Here is a 22,544-nt window from a genome sequence, read left to right as displayed (position 1 = left end):
GCGGTACAGTCTTATCTGTATTACAATCTGTTGAATGACCTTAACCACCAAAGACGACTCTTTTTCAGGGTGACTCTTGATATTGGCTTTTTTTTTCTCTCATGAGCGCGAAGTGCCAGAAAGCAGCAGCTTCCGCCGTGCACCTGAACGCAGCACGCGGGGACCAGCGTTGTGGAGAGACGGAGAGAGGAGAGAGGAAGAGGTGGAGGCAAACGAGGCAAAAGCATGAAGAACATCCCCGGCATCTAAGCTGAAAGACGGGGAGAGCATCTCGTCCCCCCCTCGCTCGTTAGGGCTCGACTGGAAGCGGAGGGAGGCAGCGGCGGGGCGGAGGACAGGATGGAGGAGGAGAAGAAGCAGTTTCTTTGTGGGGTGGTGGAAGGTAAGAGCGGCCGACTTCATCACTGACCTCCTGTCAGATCATGTGATTTTCTGCTTCTTACCTAGGGGAGACGATTTTGAATAGACCACCGGTTTGACCTACATTTCAGCACAGTTTAGTCTCTTACTGCGGGCGCGGGAGTGGTTCTACTGTATGTACGAACACTGTGGGGTGTGAAGGTCTTTATGAGATGATGTGCTGGTGATCAGCCAGGCTTGAAGTGGAGATCAAAGAGCAGGCGGGGGAACGGATTAAGTGATGTCTCGTTGCAAGGCTGCAGCCTCAGGAGAGCAAATACCCTGGATGATGGCAGGTGGTGATGAAGATCGTGTGGGGATAGATGACAAAGATGGGGAAGGAGATGGTCGAGATGGTAAACTGTGAAGATGTTGCCGGGGCGACATGGCAGTAGTGATGATTATAGGGATGCTGAGACAGATGAAGAAATAAAACTACAATGTTTGGACCATGACATAGGCTGGTAGAGGAGATGATGATAGTGATGATGATGATGATGATGATGAGACACTGAGGACCTCAGTAGATACAGATAATAAATGAAGAGTTGTGGTGGGAACGCCAACATTAACTGGCATTAATGATGTACCAGGTTATGCCAATGACAAAGCAGGGTACAGACTAACGACTGCAGACTATGGTTAAAAAGAAAAGAACTTGATGATAATTGCAACAGAAGGAAGATGGTAACTGTGACACATCTATCCCTTCACTCACTCTCTCATCTCACAACCACACACATATGCTGATATTATAGTAAATGATAATAATAGTAAAATGTTTTTTTTCACAAGACAACGATAAGAACAGTAGAGTGAACAGGTGCTGAACCACATATGTTCTCATCATTTCCGTCAGTGTCACTGCACGTTTCTATAGTTTATATTTGTGCAGTCACGATCATCATCATCATCATCACTGTATTGCGCTGAGGAGTTATCATGGAAACGTGATTGGCAGAGAGGTGCCTTCTCAAAGGTCTTGTACATGGTGAGAAGAGATGGATATGCTGCTAACATCTCATCTCATCTCATCTTCAACCGCTTATCCGGGGTCGGGTCGCGGGGGCAGCAGCTTTAGCAGGGGACCCCAAACTTCCCTTTCCCGGGCCACATTAACCAGCTCTAACTAGGGGATCCTGAGGCGTTCCCAGGCCAGTGTGGAGATATAATCTCTCCACCTGGTCCTGGGTCTTCCCCGAGGCCTCCTCCCAGCTGGACGTGCCTGGAACACCTCCCTAGGGAGGCGCCCAGAGTAACGAAGAAACATAACGAAGAAATATCATCATTAAGTATAAGGTCTGTTTTATTGCTTATAAATAGATTGAGAGTGTGTTAAAGATAATATATGTTATAAATATGAAGCAATTCATGTTAAATATTATTTTAAAGTAGTAGAAAATGGGTAGGATTGACTAAGGTTTTGCCTTTTCCCATTCCTCTTTGGACATTTTTATTTTAGGTTTCATGGTATTATTCTTTTTAGTTACATTTTCAAAATAAAGCATTCATTCATGCATTCAATTGAGTTACAATACAATAGTGAAAAAAGGAAGTGCCAAAGGTTGCATCTTTACTTTTATCCTACCACCACTCCAACCTTAAAATGTCCAACTCACAGGGACGTGACACAAATCCTGAGCAACCAATCCTCACATTTGAGAAGTTGAAACCAGACAATGTTTATCAAATGACTTTAACGAGGATTCATTATTTAAATTGTTGCCAAATTTTAATATTTGTTTCAACACTGTTCTGTTTGTCTGCTCTCAACTTTCCAGCTCTACGCTGGTTTTGCACAATGATAAGATAATGGCACACACACACACACACGCACACACACGCACACACATGCACACACACACACACACAGACACCTTATTACTAATTGGAGCCCCTCAAACCTGTGTATTTCTCAGTCTCATGGGGTGGCATCCAGCAGTTAGTAATTAATTCTGGCTTAGTGAGGCCTAGATCGCTCTGCAGGACGCACTTGCACACGGGTACACACATCATATGCACACCAAAATGCACTCTAGCCTAGCTAGACTAGCCTCGATTGTTCAGATTTACTTCTCAGCGTGACCCACTTACTGTACACACACACAAACACACACGCATACACACACACACACACACACACACACACACAGATACACACACACACACACACACACACACACACACACACACACACACACACACACACGCACACACACACACACACACACACACACAGATACACACACTGCAGACTTAACTAAAATACACAAAGGAGGAGAAGGACACTGGAGAAGCTCCCATTTCTAAAAATAGAAAATGTGATGGAGAGTGTAGCTGGAGATGAATTATGCTGCTGCCAAACACAGAGGGGATGTGACCAAGCGAGCTCTGGGGGAGCTTGCATCGTTTTATGTGCTGTGTCCAGTAGCTGATAACCGTCCAGTTTGCGATTCATTGCTGCCGAGCGCGGAAGTAAAAATATAGAAAAGCCCTAGAAGCATACATGATAAATGCTATGGGATGCCATTGTGCTTATTCAGTGATCATGCATATGTATGTTTGGGTATAAAAAGTGTGGAAAATGAACGCTTGCAGCAAAGATATAGTGTCATGTGTGCACTTTGTTTCTGCAGGTTTCTATGGGAGGCCATGGACTATGGATCAGAGGAAGGTTCTCTTCCAATGGTGAGTCTGACCTGACGCCTGTGGGTTAAAGCTACGTAGTTGCACGCCTCTATATCAGTGCCAGGCAGACCTGAGAGAAACCACTGACGCAGAATGACTCCAGAGAAGAGAGCCGGCTCATCCTCAGCCCTGAGGCTCAGCCATGGAGGATAGGAGGGGGAGAGGGAGGCGACAGTACATTGTATTATAGTGGAAGGAGAAAGACGATCAAAGATGGGATGCATCGGGATGGCAAAGAATATAGGGGAATATATCATATCGCCTCCTCCTGCGATACATCATTGATAGAATCACTGTATCGTGCTAACATTGTTATCGAGGGCAATGTATCCTGATAGTCATGGACGGATTATGAGATAATGGGCCCCTGGGCACAGACCTGTAAGTGGCCCCCACCCTGCCTACATCTAAGAAGACACCGAACTCAGATTTGGTGTCCTTTTGTGGTCTCCATGTAATTGTTTTTTAATCCTTTTTTTCTGTCCAGTTAAGTTTAAGGTTTTCTATGTAGTCTTTTTGTATCTTTTTTTAAGTAGTTTCACTTTTTTATGGGGTCCTTTTGTCTCTTTCTGCTTCTTTTAACGTCCATTTTAGTCGTTGAGCGTTGCCTTGTAGTCACTTGGAGTTGAAATGTTGGCTTATGTGTATGTTTTTGATGGTTTTGCGTCTACTTTTAGTCATTTAGCGTCCCTTTGTGGTCCCTTTGTGGTCCCTTTGTGGTCGTTTCGTGTGGTTTTAAATCTTAGCAACATTGTGTTGTCTAGGCCTCTGACCCAGTAATCTCTCCATGCTGAAAGTATGATAACGAGAATGATTCCCTAAAAGTCTATCATTTCTCTTTATAGGTCAGTTTTAAAGTTTGTCAATTTAAAGGCTCACACATTTACTGTTTCCTCCATAATGTTAGGCTTAGGGTTAAACTTTAGATGACTCTACAATTACCTGTTAAATGGTGAGAATACTTGGGCATACTATACTAATAATATACCAATACTCTGCCCGGCTTGTGAAGAAGGATTAATTATTGTTTCATCACACTTAACTAAACTGGAATCAGTATATTTAAATCATCCTAATACAGGATGTGTGTGTCCTCTCAGCCTTTACGTCAGGGGAGGTTCTGCTGTACCTTTTTTCCATGCAGAGACCTTCACACCAGGGAGCTGCCCAGCACAACAAAACTATGCGTGGAGCGACACCAGTGTAGTGTCATAATAGGTTCTCTTTTGCAAGCTCCATGTCAACATGGAAATTGTGAACAAAAGCCATTTAAACCAGATAAAATCAACAGCTGAGATAATCAAATATTCACCAGCACGAGTGCTCCAGGAGACAGTGGTCCAAATCAAAGTCAGCAGGGTCATGAGGCAAGTCTCTTTGAATCTTGACTAAACAAGCCAAGGCAGCGCCTTACTGAGACTGCCACAACAGTTTTATCAGCTCACAGAGCTTTCCCCAACACTAAATCGTGCAGTCAAAGTACCATTTAAGACCTGTTCGAGGAGATATGAATTGATGCTTTAATGAAGGATGTGACGTTCCCTTTGCATGTAGATTTATATTACCCCGTGTGAATACCTCGTAGCTAGTAGGGAACCAATTAATTGTGGATGACACTGATCTTCCAGACGAGTGAAGCTGCATAAATCCCTGTTGGGAGCTGTGACACACTTTTGGAGTTTATCAGTGACAGCCAACTACACCCCTGGAGATAGGGTGTTCCCTCTGCTCTTAAATATAGGGACCCAACCCTTGTAGCACAATGTGTTTTTTCCCTGATAAGCTGTACTATATATGACATTTGAAATAAAAACATGCAATATACTGTACATACAATCATTATCTATAACCAAGTCACTATAGCGTGTCCCTATTGTCATGATACCAGAATTTTAAGTACAAGATAAAAATCGATTCTCAGTGCCTCTTTTGTGGCAAAAAGAAAAAAAAAACCTTGACACACAAAATAGGATCATTTTTTCCTGTTATTTATTTATTTTTCACAACCTGCACACATTTTCTTGCCCGTTGTTTCATCTGTGCTGTCTGGGGTCTAAAATTTGATTGTAGATCTGCTTTTTTAATAGCTTCAATACTATCAGATGGGGACATGGTATCATGGTTGACAGGTATTGAAGTATCAATACTTTTGAGAACAATAGTCCCTAATTTTCAGGCGATGCATGCTTTATTATAGGATGAATTTGATTTCCAAAGCTCAGCAGCTAAGTGTGTGGGCCCCAGGTTTATTTGTAGATCGTCTTTTTTAGACTCTAGTGTGGGGTGCAGGCAAAATTCATACAATGAGTGTTGCATAACTTTGCAGATTAGGGCTGTGAATGTTTGTACAGTAGGGAAGTGTGTGTATGTGTGTGTGTGTATATTGTGTGTTTGGGGGAGGTAGGTTGCAGCTTTGTGGAGGCGACTTATACCATCTGTCCAGGAAATGAAGCAGAGGGAGAGGGCGAGAACATAGTCCACCCACAAATGACAAGGATGATAAGAGCTGGTCCATGTCCAGAGAGAGAGAAAGCAATACTCATGTTTAGGTATGTGTGATGCAGCTATTGTTTTACTTCTAGTACTATGCTCTATTTATAATTCAGGAGGTCATTTCCTGTAGCTGAGCCCTGCGGTCGATACAGTGGATGTATTTTCTTGCTGCTTTTTGTTTTTATTTTTTTTTACCACTTCTGTCCTCACCTCTCGTTTGGCTCCTCGCCTTTCTCTCCACGGCTCCTACAGTAACAGATGAACAATTTAATAGATCCATCCATCCATCCATCCAACCGCTTGTCCCTATCGGGGTATCAGGGGGGCTGGAGTCGATCCCAGCTGACATCTGGCGTAAGGCGTGGTACACCCTGGACAGGATGCCAGTCTATCACAGGACACATAGAGACAAACAGAGACAGACAACCATTCACACTCACATTTACACCTACGGACAATTTAGAGTCATCATTAACCTAACACGTGCACGTCTTTGGACTGTGGGAGGAAGCCAGAGAACCATGGTACCCACGCAGACACAGGGAGAACATGCAAACTCCACACAGAAGGGGCCCCAGCTGGGATTTGAACCTAGAACCCTCTTGCTGTGAGGCGACAGTGCTAACCACCACACTTCTAGCACTATGTACTACCATAGATCATATTTTTAAAGCATTTGAAAAGTGATCACGATATAAAGAATTATTACAAAGTTGTGGCCCGTAGATAGTATTATAGATAGGTGTAAAAGAAACGAAACAAAAAAAACATTTTTAAGTTCTTGGAGGTATAAAATGTAACATTTCCGCATTAAAATGTCAACAAACGACGAGACCTATGTTATATATTTTGTTGGTGTGCTTACATCATCCCAGAAGTTTCCAACACTGTTCTAAAACCAGAAAAATCTTCCGTATTTTTCAAGGTATCAGCCCGTCTTCCAGTGGCGTCATACAGCAGTCTGTGGTTGTCTGCCAGAAGCTTCATAAATTGACTGTTTATCCAGTCTTAACCCACATTTTCCTCCTGACTGATGAACACTGAAGGAATCCTAACCAGAAGCTGACTGTGGTGATGGTGATGGTGATGGTGTGGTGGAGAAAACAACTCCCATCATCCAGCGCTACTTCACAACAAAGTGCATCTTTTGTTGTTTCGTTTGAGAGACGACTAGCAGGAGGAAATTACGTATTGTGTGTTCGAGCAACTATTTTAAAAAATGGTTATAGATTCACTGCTTTAGCAATAACAGACTTCAACCCGCACTTCAGTAACACGCTCCTCCCGTATGCCTCCTCTGTCCACCTCTTTCTGCACCAGGATGCAAAGTTGGGGGTTGAACACCTACTTGTACGGACCAAAAGATGACCTGAAACACAGACTGTTGTGGAGAGAAGTCTACTCTCATGAAGAGGAGGGTAAGAACATCCCATTCATCTATCTTGGCATACTATGGTCTATTATTCAAACAGTCATCCAGCCATGTGTGCATCAAAGTTTTCTAACCTGATATGTTTCAGATCTGTACAAGAACTGAAACTGCCCTTGTCTTTTAGAGCCAAGCTGAATTCCCTTAGACGTAAAACTGACATTAAAGAGAAACATTGGAATGTAGAATGAAGAGTCTGTTAATGTTTAGCATTCTCAAACATCTGTAATCACCTTTTCCCCTCCTGCTCTCAGGTCAGTTGCGTACTCTCATAAAGGAGGCCCAATCGAGAGGCCTGACGTTTGTTTACGCCCTCTCTCCTGGTCAGGACATCGTCTTCTCCTCTTCCTGTGACCTGACACTGCTCAAACGCAAGCTGAGACAGGTGTGTGATACGATAAGATAAGGAATACCTTTTATGATTTGAGCCTCCGCATATTTCTCTCTCTCATACACAACCACTTCTCTCTCTCCAGGTATCGGACCTGGGTTGCCAAGCGTTCGCCATTCTCTTTGATGACATCGATCACTCCATGTGTCAGGCTGACAGCGAGGCCTTTTGTTCATTCGCCCATGCTCAGGTCACTGTAACTAATGAGATCTATCGGTTCTTGGGGGAACCACCCGTCTTCCTATTTTGCCCTACAGGTAGGAGCACTGACCTGAATTGAACTGCAAAGATTATGGTCAACAGCAGTGGTTCACAACCTTTTTGGTCTGATGTACTCCTACAGCCCTGTCAGATGACCTCATGTACCCCTCCTTCGATTTCCAATGTTTCAAATGGAGAAGATATTGTTACATTTTTCATACAATTAAACTCTCAATATTTAGACTGGTTTTGGTCAGAAATACTACTACTACTACTACTTGGAATGAAGCTGAATGTGTTAGCTGTTTATCCATCACTTCCAGCTAAGCATTTCCACTGTTTATCCATCACTTTTAGCTTACCATTTCAACTGTTTATCCATCACTTTTAGCTAACCATTTCAACTGTTTATCCATCACTTTTAGCTAACCATTTCAACTGTTTATCCATCACTTTCAGCTAAGCATTTCCACTGTTTATCCATCACTTTTAGCTAACCATTTCCCCTGTTTATCCATCACTTTTAGCTAACCATTTCAACTGTTTATCCATCACTTTTAGCTAACTATTTCAACTGTTTATCCATCACTTTCAGCTAAGCATTTCCACTGTTTATCCATCACTTTTAGCTAGCTATTTCCACTGTTTATCCATCACTTTTAGCTAACCATTTCAACTGTTTATCCATCACTTTTAGCTAACTATTTCCACTGTTTATCCATCACTTTTAGCTAACTTTTCCCACTGTTTATCCATTATTTTTAGCTAACTATTTCCACTGTTTATCCATCAACTTTAGCTAACTATTTCCACTGTTTATCCATAACTTTTAGCTAACCATTTCAACTTTTTATCCATCACGTTTAGCTAACTATTTCAACTGTTTATCCATCACCTTTAGCTAACCATTTCAAATGTTTATCCATCACTTTTAGCTAACTATTTCAACTGTTTATCCATCACTTTTAGCTAACCATTTCAAATGTTTATCCATCACTTTTAGCTAACCATTTCAAATGTTTATCCATCACTTTTAGCTAACCATTTCAACTGTTTATCCATCAACTTAAGCTAACTATTTCAACTGTTTATCCATCAACTTTAGCTAACTATTTCAACTGTTTATCCATTATTTTTTAGGTATTTCAACTGTTTATCAGTTAACATTAACTTAAGGTAACTGGAATAACCAAACTATAGTTATCAAAAAATAGCTAACTATTTTAGTCTTTTTACAATTACTTTAAGCTAAATATTTCAACATGTATCAAATAGGTTAATAGCTATTCTAACGGTTTATCCATTACTTTTAGCTATTAATTTAAACTGTTTAGTTATTATTATTTATTTCTACCATTTATTCATTACTATTAGCTAACAGTTCAAACGTATGTGCTTGCTTGCTGACTGGTTTTCACAAACTCTCACTCATAGCTGCAACATGTAGTGTTTAGTTGACTTAATCTTATGTGGATATATTCTGTAGCAAATCATAACTTCTAATTAGTTGAGCTACTCTCCAGTCTTTCCGTGACCCCTTAGCATTTGCAGAAATACCTGGGGTACATAGCCATGGTTGGGAATCACTGGTCTACAGACCCTTCATCTAATGTTTTACAGCAGATGAAATAGACCTTTGTTTCTCTCTCCCTGCAGAGTACTGTGGTTCTCTGTGTTCTCCCAGTGTTTCAAAGTCTCCCTACCTACAGACTGTAGGAGAGGACCTGCTGCCCGACATAACAGTGATATGGACAGGTAAGACTATACACATGCTAGCATGAATATGAAATCTATAATATATGAGCTAGTTGATTGAACTAGTTTTTAATTTATAGAATTCAACCAACTTTACTATGCCGTATAATGTGGCTGTATTTCTGCAGAGATAACTCTCACTACCTAAGAAGTTGTTCTATGGTAGCGACTTTGCTGTTGCACCAATATTGTCAATACATGTCAGCATAAAACATAATAAAACAGGAAACAACACAAAGATATAACAATATAAACTCCACAGTGACTGCTTTTAAACACTGTGTAGTGCACAGCTATGTTGCTAGGTAACACAGAGGTTGTTCACGCTCTTGTCTGGAGAGTAAGTTCAGTGAGTTTATTGCACTCACGCTGTACTCATCTCTGTTCGTTCCTTCTCAATACATAATATATCACGTCCACTCAGCCTCTCTGTCCCAGTATAACCAGTTCCACTTTCAAAAATAAAGAGATATATTCATGATTTAAATCCACCTCTGTGTCATGGCAATGTGGGCAGTATATGCAGATGACGCACGGAGCTTGAAGCATCAGAGGTCTGTAGAGAGACAGATTTTGGTGGACCACTGCAGCTCCCCTTTTTAGGCTTCCCCTTGTGAACCTTTTCCCTTCTTTCTTGGCCCCACAGGCAGTAAGGTCATCTCGAGGAAACTGTCTGTAGACTGCCTGGCTGAGGTGGAGTCTGTCCTCCAGCGCCCCCCGCTCGTCTGGGACAATCTGCACGCTAATGACTATGACTCTAGACGTCTCTTCCTGGGGCCTTTCAAGGGCAGAGATCCTCAGCTGAGAAACCACCTGAGAGGCCTGTTACTCAACCCTAACTGCGAGTTTGAAGCCAACTACATCCCTCTACATTCACTTGGGAGCTGGTACAGAGCTGGAAAAGAGGAGAGGAAAGGTAAGGGGCTTGGTGGTAGGGAAGCATGGGGCAGAAAGGCAAAGTGATTAATAAGCAGTGGGAAGGAAGGAGGAAGTAGCAGTGATGAGACAGGAGATGTCCCATGTTAATAAACTAATATTGGCTCTGCCAGACCACAGCCATGTACAGTTAGCCCCATTGCTTCCTGGAAAGATGTTTAATAAGCCAGTGTTGCATGGCAGCTAATGCAATTTTGAATGCTATTACTTGACAAATATTATTATTTTAAATTAACTTGCAGGGATACAAGTTCCATCTGTTGTTGCTGTTACTTCATAAGCTTCAGCTGTATTTACACAGAATAAAAACATTTCCCTAATAATTCATCTTCATCTACTCTCACAGCAAAGTGGATTTATATTTAGAAACTGTCAAGAGATCATCATTTTTAGATGCACTTATATTTCACACAAAATGCACCTATTCCTTAGTGTAAAACTCTGTGATAGTGGGGCTGTAATAGCCACACATCACCTTAATTTGACATTTGATTCACATTTATTGCATTAAATCTACTGTGGCGGTAAACGAATGCAGCCAGAAAAAGAAAGAGGGAACGAGGGATGGAAAAATTAAAAAACCACTGTAGTGTGCAATGTTTTTCTGAAGACGGGCAGAGAGAGGTGGTGATGCAGGAATAAATGTGGGGTGTGATGAAAGGAAGAAATGAGAAGACAGGAAGGTCCCTCTGTGGAGGAGAAACGAGGCGGAGGGTTAGAGAAGATATGGGCTTCAAGGGCGGGGATAAGAAAAGAGATGAAGGGCAGACTGAAGCCTGCAATGTGGATGGAAATGGAAAAGGAATTTGAATGATTATATGAGAGGGAGGGGGATAGGGTGTGGGCAGAATATCAAGTAATTACTGCACTTATTGTGTGAGGGATTTAACTTTAGAATTTCCACTGCCAAATGCGCAATGGTGATATTTCTATGTCATTTTTGGATGTCTAGGTTCGGTCCACTGAAGGGGTTGTTTTGTAATGCCACCTGAGCATTAGCAGCAATAGCAACAGGTTGTTTGCTGTTAGCATAGGCGCTAACATTAGCTTTTTACTCCTGACCTGCATTTTCTGGCTCTGTAGTATTTGACTGTCGGAGAGTTCTGTCATAATAAGGTGGATAGGCTACCATGAAATTATTTTCCATAAATTACATTTCCAAAAACAAACAAACAGATAAATGCAAACATATGTACAGTATATGCATAAATAATAACTTGATTATTCAAAATAAACTTGTTAAAGAAAAACAGGAAAATGTGAAATAACAAAAAAACACGTCCAAGTGACGTCCAGAAATGTACCCAGTACCCAAATGATGAACGTCAATATGAGTCATGGTTGGACGTTTAAATGATGGACCTAGTTTTGACGTCAAACAGATGTCCAGCATTGGTCATGGACTGACGGACCCAACATAGACATGATCTGCACGTCTATCCGACGTCCAGTGTTTAGTGGGTGTGGTCAAATTTTGACTAAAATAATAAAAAAACATTAAATATGTCAAGTTTCTGGAGTTGTAAGAATTATACGTTAGAGTTAGGATCAGTTTAGAATAGACATGCAAATGGGTTAGGGTTTTCTTTCATTCCCACAGATAATTTTCCAAATAGAGACATGACATGATATTGCACTATTTCCAGCACAAAATTGCAAAATGTACTGTCCTGTAAAAGCTGAGAGTAAAAATATAATTTCTATATTCAGTTTTTATACTGTCATACAGTAGCTTTAACAGACCAGTAAACACGAGAAAGGTTTTTTTCTAGTCACGCATACATAAAGTACAAGGCTATTTACATAATTCAGATGAAGTATATGTGGTGTTTGTGGGGAGGTTTTTCCCACCAAAACATGTCCAACTGGAATTAACATCACAGACCAATATTTTTATTAGAGACAAATATTTTTTGCATTCTTGAATTTTAGTTTTTTTTAAATTTTCTTTTAATGTTATTTACACAGATTGAAAAGACTTTAGTGAGGCATAGTTGTATCCTTCCTTTAAACATTTTAAGTTGTTTTTTGTTCAGTTTTCTTGCAGTTCGGCTTTTTGCCTTTTTTATGGTTATTTTTACACTGGAATGATATCACTATTCTTTCTTATTAATTTCTATCTTAATCATAAATGATTGTCTTGCAAGGTATCGAGTATCGCAGAATCGTATCGATATAGTATTGTGTTGTGAGTTAATTCTCACCCCTAGTATGCATATGAGTAATTAAGTATCCTCATATCTAATAACACAATGTTGTTTATGCTCTAGATGAGCAGTGTGAATACTGTCCTGATAGAGCTCTGTCTGCTGCACTACATGATTGGATGGAAGAACTCAACCAACCACTACAAGCAGGTAAAAAACAGTGGACAACAAATTACATTTTTGAAGGTTGCCAAACAAAAATGTCTTTTGGCCACAGCGTTACATTTCTAACATAACTTACATGTGTATTTTTTTTATCATCACAGGTCGGCAGAGCACACGAGCAGACCAGCGTTCTTCAGCTCCAACAAGTCGCTGCAAAACTCCTGACAGATCCGACTGCCCTTCCAGCCTGAGAGGAACCTCTGCCGTGGCCAAGCTCCCCGTTTTCCCCCTGAACTCCAGCTCACCCCCATCGTCGCCCACTAAGGTCCAGGGGGAGACTGAGGGACGAAATGGGGGGAAAAGGTCAAACCAGCCTAATCAACCTAGTCATCCACCTCAAGGATCCAGACCTGGCGCACCCTCCAGCGGCGGCAGGGGACAGAAAGCCCAGGGGTGGGGGCTCTGTGGTGGGAAAGGCCTATTAAGTGAGTCCCAGGTGCGGCTGCTGGTTGGTCTTTATTATCTGCCCCACGAGCATGGCCCTTCGGCCCAGAAACTGCTGCAGGACCTGACCTGGTTGAAAGCAAACTGCCACCTGGTCAGCGCTAACTGCAAGAAGACACCGCCTCTGAAGGTCAGTGTGTGTGTCATGTAGATTTGTTGTTGGTGAAATCTGGAGTGTGGAGTGCATGATTCATAACTGTGACTGTTTTTGTACTTGCACGTCTCAGATTGATGAGTGGCGTGGCCGGTCCTCCAGGGTCCTATCCCTGTGTGAGGACATAGCACAGCTCCACTGCAGCGTGGTGGGTGGGGCCAACAGGGCAGTGCTCTATGACCTTTACCCTTATGTGTGGGACCTGAGGAACACGGCTCTGGTGGCAAAAGCATTCATTTGTTGGCTGGGTGAGTATAAAGAGAAGAAGGAAATTGTTGGAATATAGAATAACAGTGTGTTTCACTATTATACTACTATATACTATTGTCATACTATATGTACTGTACTATACTGTATGCTTTGACCTTTTATGCTATGCTAGAATCTATAGAACATAGAATAATATGTGAAATATCACAAATAAGACTCTTTTCACACCAGTATGCCATGGTACAGTCTATGAACCAGTGAACAGTGGTATACTGTAATATACCAGTAATTGTGTATGCTATACAACCCTATAATGTTTAGTTTATATTGGTAATGGTATACTACAGTTTACTATTGAGTTGTATTTCAATAGTATCGTATGCTATATTACGCATAGAATAGTAAAGCATATCATAGCTTATAAAGGGGTAATGTAGAATGAGCAGGTTTATTATTACTGCAAATTGAACCCTGACAGGGTGATGCAGGACCAGTCTTGATTCACCCGTAAGAGGTTCATTTTGCAGTAATTACCAGCTCACTCTACATCATTACATTTATAATACAGCTACTTATTAAAAAATGAATTATTTGACACAAAATATGGATTTAAAAATGGTCCTCCACAGTTGATGATTCAAATTTCTTTTCAACAAAGCTGTGTAATAAAATGCAGTGTTAGCCTCGTGTATACCATACTGTACTATAACCTAACCCCACACACTCACCTATCTCACACAGATGGACGCGTGTTGAGTGACAGCTCCAACCTGGGCACCTGGAAGAACTGCTTCCACTGTGAGTAGGCATGGCCTTTGAACTCTTTGTCTCCCTATCTATAACTACATTAACGATACAGTATGCTAACCTGACTCCGCCAGATGGATTGATTCGTAATTTACTCAGCATATCCATGTGGGAACTCTTGTTTGGTGATCTTTTGGGAATGGGCAAAAATACTGGTTGCTGATTGGATAAACCATCTGTCTTTCACCAACATATGGGCCAAGTCACCAAATCAGATCAACGAAGTGTATGATGTACTAACAGCGTCGAGGCAAAGCTCAGAAAGTAAACAACATGTCGGTAAAGGATATTTGCCGGTTGTATAACGCAAATTTACCGATACACTGAACAGTCGCTTCTTCTTTTGTCACACTCCGCCTGAAAACCAACGCTGATTGGTTCGGTCGCTTGGCAAACTTCCCCAAATTTTCTCCGCCGCACGTTACCAGACTGATCTGCGAATAAAATACAATGGAGCTCGAGAGATCAGGATGGTCTCATGAGGCTAACTACACGTAGCCTCTGCTGCACAAATCCTTCTTATCTAACGTAACTTCAGTCTGAAAATGTTCCACCATTAACCAAACATCTAGTCCCTCTTACCGGATGTGCAGTGGCCAGATGTCTGGCCATCTTCTATCTATTTAGGACTCTGCCCAAGAAGACTTTTATTGGTCTAAAGAAATACAAACAAGCCAAAGCGTTACTTTCCCCCTATAACAGAATGATAAGCAGGTGCATACTCCAGCGCTTGACTATGGTCTAACAATGCGAGACTGCTCAGCATCCAGTCATTATCTCTCTGCACTAGCTTAGAGGAGCTCAGCAGTTAAATGGTGCAGTGACGACTGAACCACTATATATGCTTCAAATATTTATGGCAAAAGCATAAAAGCTGAAAAAGAAGTTAATTTCAGCCGACATCTCTTGAGGAGCTGGAATGCTGGAAAACAGTGAACTTTAATGCTGGAATGAATATTTAACTTGTGAACCGTGCCATCATTTTTCCTATGCACTGGCATTTTCATTGGCCCTAATCACATGATGACACCCGAGTGACATTTTTGTCGTCTCTGTGAAAGGGTGTGGGAAGACCACCGGGGCAGACCTACTGGGAGTGGAGTCGGAACCATGGGCGTTCAAAGGGGGAGTGTCTGGGGAAGTGCAGGTAGGGTGTATAACATGTCATTTCCCATCGATTTTGTGGATTAATCCTTGTTTTTTTTTATCCTGCATGATGTTTTTTTGTATAGTTGTATCCTTAAATTATGAAAATGTGTCATTGAATCCTTTTATAGCTGCTTCTGTGTGTGTGTGTGTGTGTGTGTGTGGTTGTGTGTGTGTGTGTGTAGATGCTTCTCCCAATAGGCAGCAGCAGCAGTGACCTCTTCACTCATCCTCCTCCTCTCTTCCCAACCTCTCGCCTTTATAACATCAGGCCCTACCACAACAAGGACAAGGTAGGAAAAGTCAAACCCACACCAAATATTGTTTCATTCATAATGCCAGTGTAATCTATGCAGTATTACAGAAGTCAAAGAGCTGCATTCAAGATAGGGGAAAGTCGTAGACTAATTTTTTCAAATGCAAATATTTTAGTAGAAACCACACCAATGACCTTGTTCTTGGAAACGAACAAGGAAAGAAGAACATTTTTTTGGTCATGCATACACTTAGACTTAGTAATGTGAAGTCATTGAAGATTTAATGGATTTTATGCCAGTGCCATTTTTTTTAAATGACCCAGGTTACTGTTCACCTGTAGAGCTGTAGTCACTTTAGTTTACTTACACACTGTTGCAGAGAAACACTAATAGTCAAGGGCTTAAAACCACAGTCATCTGTAAAAATAATAATCTTTCAAAAATTATTTTTTCATTGTGTGTGTGTATGTGTGTGTGTATGTGTGTGTGTGTGTGTGTGTGTGTGTGTGTGTGTGTGTGTGTGTGTGTGTGTGTGTGTGTGTGTGTGTGTGTGTGTAGTTGGAGTTGTATCGGATGGTGCGCCAACTCCACCTGAGGACTCAGGGTGGCCCTGACTCTAGTGCTGCTCACCCAGATGTTATAGGAGACAGGTGTGTGTTTGAGAAAGATAGAAATACAGAGGAGATAAAATCATCTGTATTGCAAAACACCCAGAGTGGATACTTACCGTATTTGATCACTATACTCACATATTCTTAAAGGGTAATGTATTTTCATTTCTATAGATGCCTCGGACCGTGCCTGGCGTTGTGCCCGGAGTACTGTTTCATCCTGGAGGATGAGCTGGGTGTGTGTGGCTGTGCGTTGGGCATCTTGGATGTCCGCTTGTTTGCCAAGCGGTGCCAGGCGAGCTGGATGCCTGCCATGAGGGACAAATACCCATCTAAAGGGTGCAACACACACCCCAACACACAGGTGAATATGTGGAGTAGAAGAAGTCATTAAACATCCTTTTTTAAACTGTTCTGTCATTCTAAAGGACACACACACACACACACACACACACACACACACACACACAAACACACACACACACTCGCTGGGGCTCTAGTTCCTGTATCAGCAGTACACCAAAATAAACATTCAGGACATGGCAACTAGATTTGTAGTGCGACAGTATTTTAGAGGTCAGTAAAAACATTTTTCCTCTTGATCAATAAGACATATTAAATTTAAGTACACAATTATGAATATAGTGCACTTACATTAGTACAGTGTCTTTGGTTACAGCATTGCTGTTGCTCATCATTACAAACAGTTACGTGATCTTAGGCAAAGAGCCAAACAGAGCCGGTGGTGAGCAACAGGGACAGTCATTCCCTGACACCTGCGGAGGACTATTCTGCCCACTCAGTGCGTCACACTGCAGCCACAGATGTGTGAAGGTAGAAGCCTTTGCATGGCATCTGTTACTGCTTTATCAGACATGGGAACATAACAGCAGAATTTTATAGAATACAAGTTAACATTTTTGTTACTTATACTTTCCTTCTTCATATAGCCGGTTCTGCCTTAATACTTTTTTTTGGGCATTAGACAGGAAGTGCATTAGAATAATCAGGTCTATGTCTATAAATAAAAAACTGTGGTTACAGCAGAAACTCTTAGGATGTTACAAGGCATTGAATGTAGGCTCAAAATAAATTTGGTGAGATTTATTGTGGTTATTAGTCCTTCCACTGTCTGTTTTGGATGGGTAATTTCTAGTTTTTATAAAGGAGCATCGGTCAAATACAGCTTATTAGTAACATCTAGTGGTAGCTGTTGAAAATACAACAACATAGGAATATGGCGTATGCTTTTCCACATCCCTGACAAAAAACATGTCCAATCATTTAAGCTGAATAGGACAAAGTTAACTTCCAGGACCTATGATCACACTGATAAAGTCTCTGCTTCTCCCTGTGTAGGACTTGATCCAGCTGATGGAGGAGGACCAGGGGGAGTACCCAGACTCTCTGCTCTATCACTTCCCCTCTCAGCTGCGACTGGACGCCCTGCCTGAGCTGGTGGACATCAGCGTCAGCCGCACCCTGCTCACTGCCCTTCTCACTGCACTTAAGGCCAATGGTAAGGACAGGGTGTCGAGTCATTGTATCTGTATGTGCGTGTGTCTTATTTGCCTTAAACTCAGCACCATTAACCCTCACTTATGACAGAATAAAGACATGATTGAACATGAAATGCTGTGGAAAATATTCACAAACCTCTAAAGTAGTAGTGTCATAATACCACTTAACCTTAAGTGTCAAGCTGCATGTGTTCTCACACCATCCAATGAAGTCGTTTTTAAGTATTTATTTGCCTGCCTCCTGGGGAACTGATAATCTGTGTTGGAGCTGTTCACTTATTATTAGTAATTAGCTGTTTTACTAATAATAAGTGGTGTCATTTGATTGATTATTCTAGGCTCAAGTACTTTGTAACCCTTCGGTTACTTCTGATATTGCCAATGGATCCTTGGAAGATTGAGTAGCAGCTAACTCATTTGAAAATAATATAAATATTAGTTTATCAACAGAATATGTTAGCTGTAACAACCGCACACTACATGTTACAGTTATACGGGTGAAAACTAGTTAGCAAGCGGATGTTTAAACAGTTAGTAAATGGATCAATGGTCGAAATAAATAGCTAAAAGTAATGGATTAATGGTTGAAATAAATAGCTAAAAGTAATGGATTAATGGTTGAAATAAATAGCTAAAAGTAATGGATTAATGGTTGAAATAAATAGCTAAAAGTAATGGATTAATGGTTGAAATAAATAGCTAAAAGTAATGGATTAATGGTTGAAATAAATAGCTAAAAGTAATGGATTAATGGTTGAAATAAATAGCTAAAAGTAATGGATTAATGGTTGAAATAAATAGCTAAAAGTAATGGATTAATGGTTGAAATAAATAGCTAAAAGTAATGGATTAATGGTTGAAATAAATAGCTAAAAGTAATGGATTAATGGTTGAAATAAATAGCTAAAAGTAATGGATTAATGGTTGAAATAAATAGCTAAAAGTAATGGATTAATGGTTGAAATAAATAGCTAAAAGTAATGGATTAATGGTTGAAATAAATAGCTAAAAGTAATGGATTAATGGTTGAAATAAATAGCTAAAAGTAATGGATTAATGGTTGAAATAAATAGCTAAAAGTAATGGATTAATGGTTGAAATAAATAGCTAAAAGTAATGGATTAATGGTTGAAATAAATAGCTAAAAGTAATGGATTAATGGTTGAAATAAATAGCTAAAAGTAATGGATTAATGGTTGAAATAAATAGCTAAAAGTAATGGATTAATGGTTGAAATAAATAGCTAAAAGTAATGGATTAATGGTTGAAATAAATAGCTAAAAGTAATGGATTAATGGTTGAAATAAATAGCTAAAAGTAATGGATTAATGGTTGAAATAAATAGCTAAAAGTAATGGATTAATGGTTGAAATAAATAGCTAAAAGTAATGGATTAATGGTTGAAATAAATAGCTAAAAGTAATGGATTAATGGTTGAAATAAATAGCTAAAAGTAATGGATTAATGGTTGAAATAAATAGCTAAAAGTAATGGATTAATGGTTGAAATAAATAGCTAAAAGTAATGGATTAATGGTTGAAATAAATAGCTAAAAGTAATGGATTAATGGTTGAAATAAATAGCTAAAAGTAATGGATTAATGGTTGAAATAAATAGCTAAAAGTAATGGATTAATGGTTGAAATAAATAGCTAAAAGTAATGGATTAATGGTTGAAATAAATAGCTAAAAGTAATGGATTAATGGTTGAAATAAATAGCTAAAAATAATGGATTAATAGTTGAAATAAATAGCTAAAAGTAATGGATTAATGGTTGAAATAAATAGCTAAAAGTAATGGATTAATGGTTGAAATAAATAGCTAAAAGTAATGGATTAATGGTTGAAATAAATAGCTAAAAGTAATGGATTAATGGTTGAAATAAATAGCTAAAAGTAATGGATTAATGGTTGAAATAAATAGCTAAAAGTAATGGATTAATGGTTGAAATAAATAGCTAAAAGTAATGGATTAATGGTTGAAATAAATAGCTAAAAGTAATGGATTAATGGTTGAAATAAATAGCTAAAAGTAATGGATTAATAGTTGAAATAAATAGCTAAAAGTAATGGATTAATGGTTGAAATAAATAGCTAAAAGTAATGGATTAATGGTTGAAATAAATAGCTAAAAGTAATGGATTAATGGTTGAAATAAATAGCTAAAAGTAATGGATTAATAGTTGAAATAAATAGCTAAAAGTAATGGATTAATGGTTGAAATAAATAGCTAAAAGTAATGGATTAATGGTTGAAATAAATAGCTAAAAGTAATGGATTAATGGTTGAAATAAATAGCTAAAAGTAATGGATTAATGGTTGAAATAAATAGCTAAAAGTAATGGATTAATGGTTGAAATAAATAGCTAAAAGTAATGGATTAATGGTTGAAATAAATAGCTAAAAATAATGGATTAATAGTTGAAATAAATAGCTAAAAGTAATGGATTAATGGTTGAAATAAATAGCTAAAAGTAATGGATTAATAGTTGAAATAAATAGCTAAAAGTAATGGATTAATGGTTGAAATAAATAGCTAAAAGTAATGGATTAATGGTTGAAATAAATAGCTAAAAGTAATGGATTAATGGTTGAAATAAATAGCTAAAAGTAATGGATTAATGGTTGAAATAAATAGCTAAAAATAATGGATTAATGGTTGAAATAAATAGCTAAAAGTAATGGATTAATGGTTGAAATAAATAGCTAAAAGTAATGGATTAATGGTTGAAATAAATAGCTAAAAGTAATGGATTAATGGTTGAAATAAATAGCTAAAAGTAATGGATTAATGGTTGAAATAAATAGCTAAAAGTAATGGATTAATGGTTGAAATAAATAGCTAAAAGTAATGGATTAATAGTTGAAATAAATAGCTAAAAGTAATGGATTAATGGTTGAAATAAATAGCTAAAAGTAATGGATTAATGGTTGAAATAAATAGCTAAAAGTAATGGATTAATGGTTGAAATAAATAGCTAAAAGTAATGGATTAATAGTTGAAATAAATAGCTAAAAGTAATGGATTAATGGTTGAAATAAATAGCTAAAAGTAATGGATTAATGGTTGAAATAAATAGCTAAAAGTAATGGATTAATGGTTGAAATAAATAGCTAAAAGTAATGGATTAATGGTTGAAATAAATAGCTAAAAGTAATGGATTAATGGTTGAAATAAATAGCTAAAAGTAATGGATTAATGGTTGAAATAAATAGCTAAAAATAATGGATTAATAGTTGAAATAAATAGCTAAAAGTAATGGATTAATGGTTGAAATAAATAGCTAAAAGTAATGGATTAATGGTTGAAATAAATAGCTAAAAGTAATGGATTAATGGTTGAAATAAATAGCTAAAAGTAATGGATTAATGGTTGAAATAAATAGCTAAAAATAATGGATTAATGGTTGAAATAAATAGCTAAAAGTAATGGATTAATGGTTGAAATAAATAGCTAAAAGTAATGGATTAATGGTTGAAATAAATAGCTAAAAGTAATGGATTAATGGTTGAAATAAATAGCTAAAAATAATGGATTAATGGTTGAAATAAATAGCTAAAAGTAATGGATTAATGGTTGAAATAAATAGCTAAAAGTAATGGATTAATGGTTGAAATAAATAGCTAAAAGTAATGGATTAATGGTTGAAATAAATAGCTAAAAGTAATGGATTAATGGTTGAAATAAATAGCTAAAAGTAATGGATTAATGGTTGAAATAAATAGCTAAAAGTAATGGATAAATGGTTGAAATAAATAGCTAAAAGTAATGGATTAATGGTTGAAATAGTTCAAATTAAATTAATCAAAATAATCATAAATGATTGAAGTATTATACTAAAAGTAGATTAAACAGTTCAAATATAAGCTTAATTTAACTAGCTAAAGTAACGTTAATGGGGAAACAGTCGACATATTTAACTAATTTAGACATATTAGAAAAACAGTAAAAGAATAAATGGTTGGAATAGTGAGCTAAAAGTAATCAGCTTAAAGTAATGGATACACAGTTTATTTAGTTAGCCCAAAGGAATGGTTAAACAGTTAAAATCGTTAGCTAAACATAGCTAATGGATAAATGAAACATTCAACTTCACTCTAGTTATTTGTTTATTTGTTAATTATTTTTTTGTTTAGCTTATTTCATTTATGTGTAATTAGTGTTTTGAATTGGACAACATTGTGTGCTTATATATATATATACATACATAGGTAGTTATACAACCAGCATGCACCTGGGAGCTGAGATTTCTTTGTCCCTTTGTTAGCTTCCTTGCTTTGAGAAATAAATCATAAGACACTCAGAGACTTTTCACAGACAATGGACTGATTTTGCCTGCATACCCAATTTATTGTACCTATGGTGTGTCATGGCCGTTTAATTTGATGGTTCGATGTTCGATGTTGCTGCCAAACGGCCATTACATAATGTTTCAATTCTGTGTTTTTAAAATGTTACCTATCTCAGACTTCTGTTTGAATTGTTTTATATACCTGACTTTAATTTTTGTACAAGGGTGTTTTTGCATATTTGTTTGCAGCCTGAGAGCAATACCTTCATTTCTTTCATGACGGTTTCTGCCCTGTGTGTGCAGGTTCTCAGGGCGTGTTCTGCGAGGTGCAGCCAACAGACCGTCAGAGGCTGGAGTTCTTGACCAAACTGGGCTTCCTAGAGATCCTCAGAGGAGAAGCCAGGAGCAGAGAGGGAGTGGTGCTGGGGAGGCTGCTCTGA

General features: G+C 38.5%; 1 protein-coding gene across 1 annotated transcript; it reads left to right on the top strand.

Moving 5' to 3' along the window:
- Window positions 1-339: 339 nt before the first annotated feature.
- Window positions 340-22,544, top strand: LOC310964041 (protein O-GlcNAcase; the record flags this gene model as incomplete). The annotated part of the gene is made up of 17 exons (XM_083937024.1): window positions 340-382; window positions 3,036-3,087; window positions 6,901-6,998; window positions 7,264-7,394; window positions 7,486-7,657; window positions 9,258-9,356; window positions 10,003-10,272; window positions 12,563-12,649; window positions 12,766-13,238; window positions 13,336-13,510; window positions 14,214-14,270; window positions 15,341-15,426; window positions 15,611-15,718; window positions 16,241-16,332; window positions 16,468-16,657; window positions 17,653-17,812; window positions 22,408-22,544. 17 exons carry the CDS (start codon window positions 340-342, stop codon window positions 22,542-22,544), a joined length of 2,430 nt encoding a protein of 809 aa, XP_083793150.1.

The sequence above is a fragment of the Echiichthys vipera genome, assembly GCF_963691815.1.
Source record: "Echiichthys vipera genome assembly, chromosome: 22".
In the NCBI taxonomy this organism is placed as follows: Eukaryota; Metazoa; Chordata; class Actinopteri; order Perciformes; family Trachinidae; genus Echiichthys; species Echiichthys vipera.
This window is presented reverse-complemented; position numbering and strand designations above follow the sequence as displayed.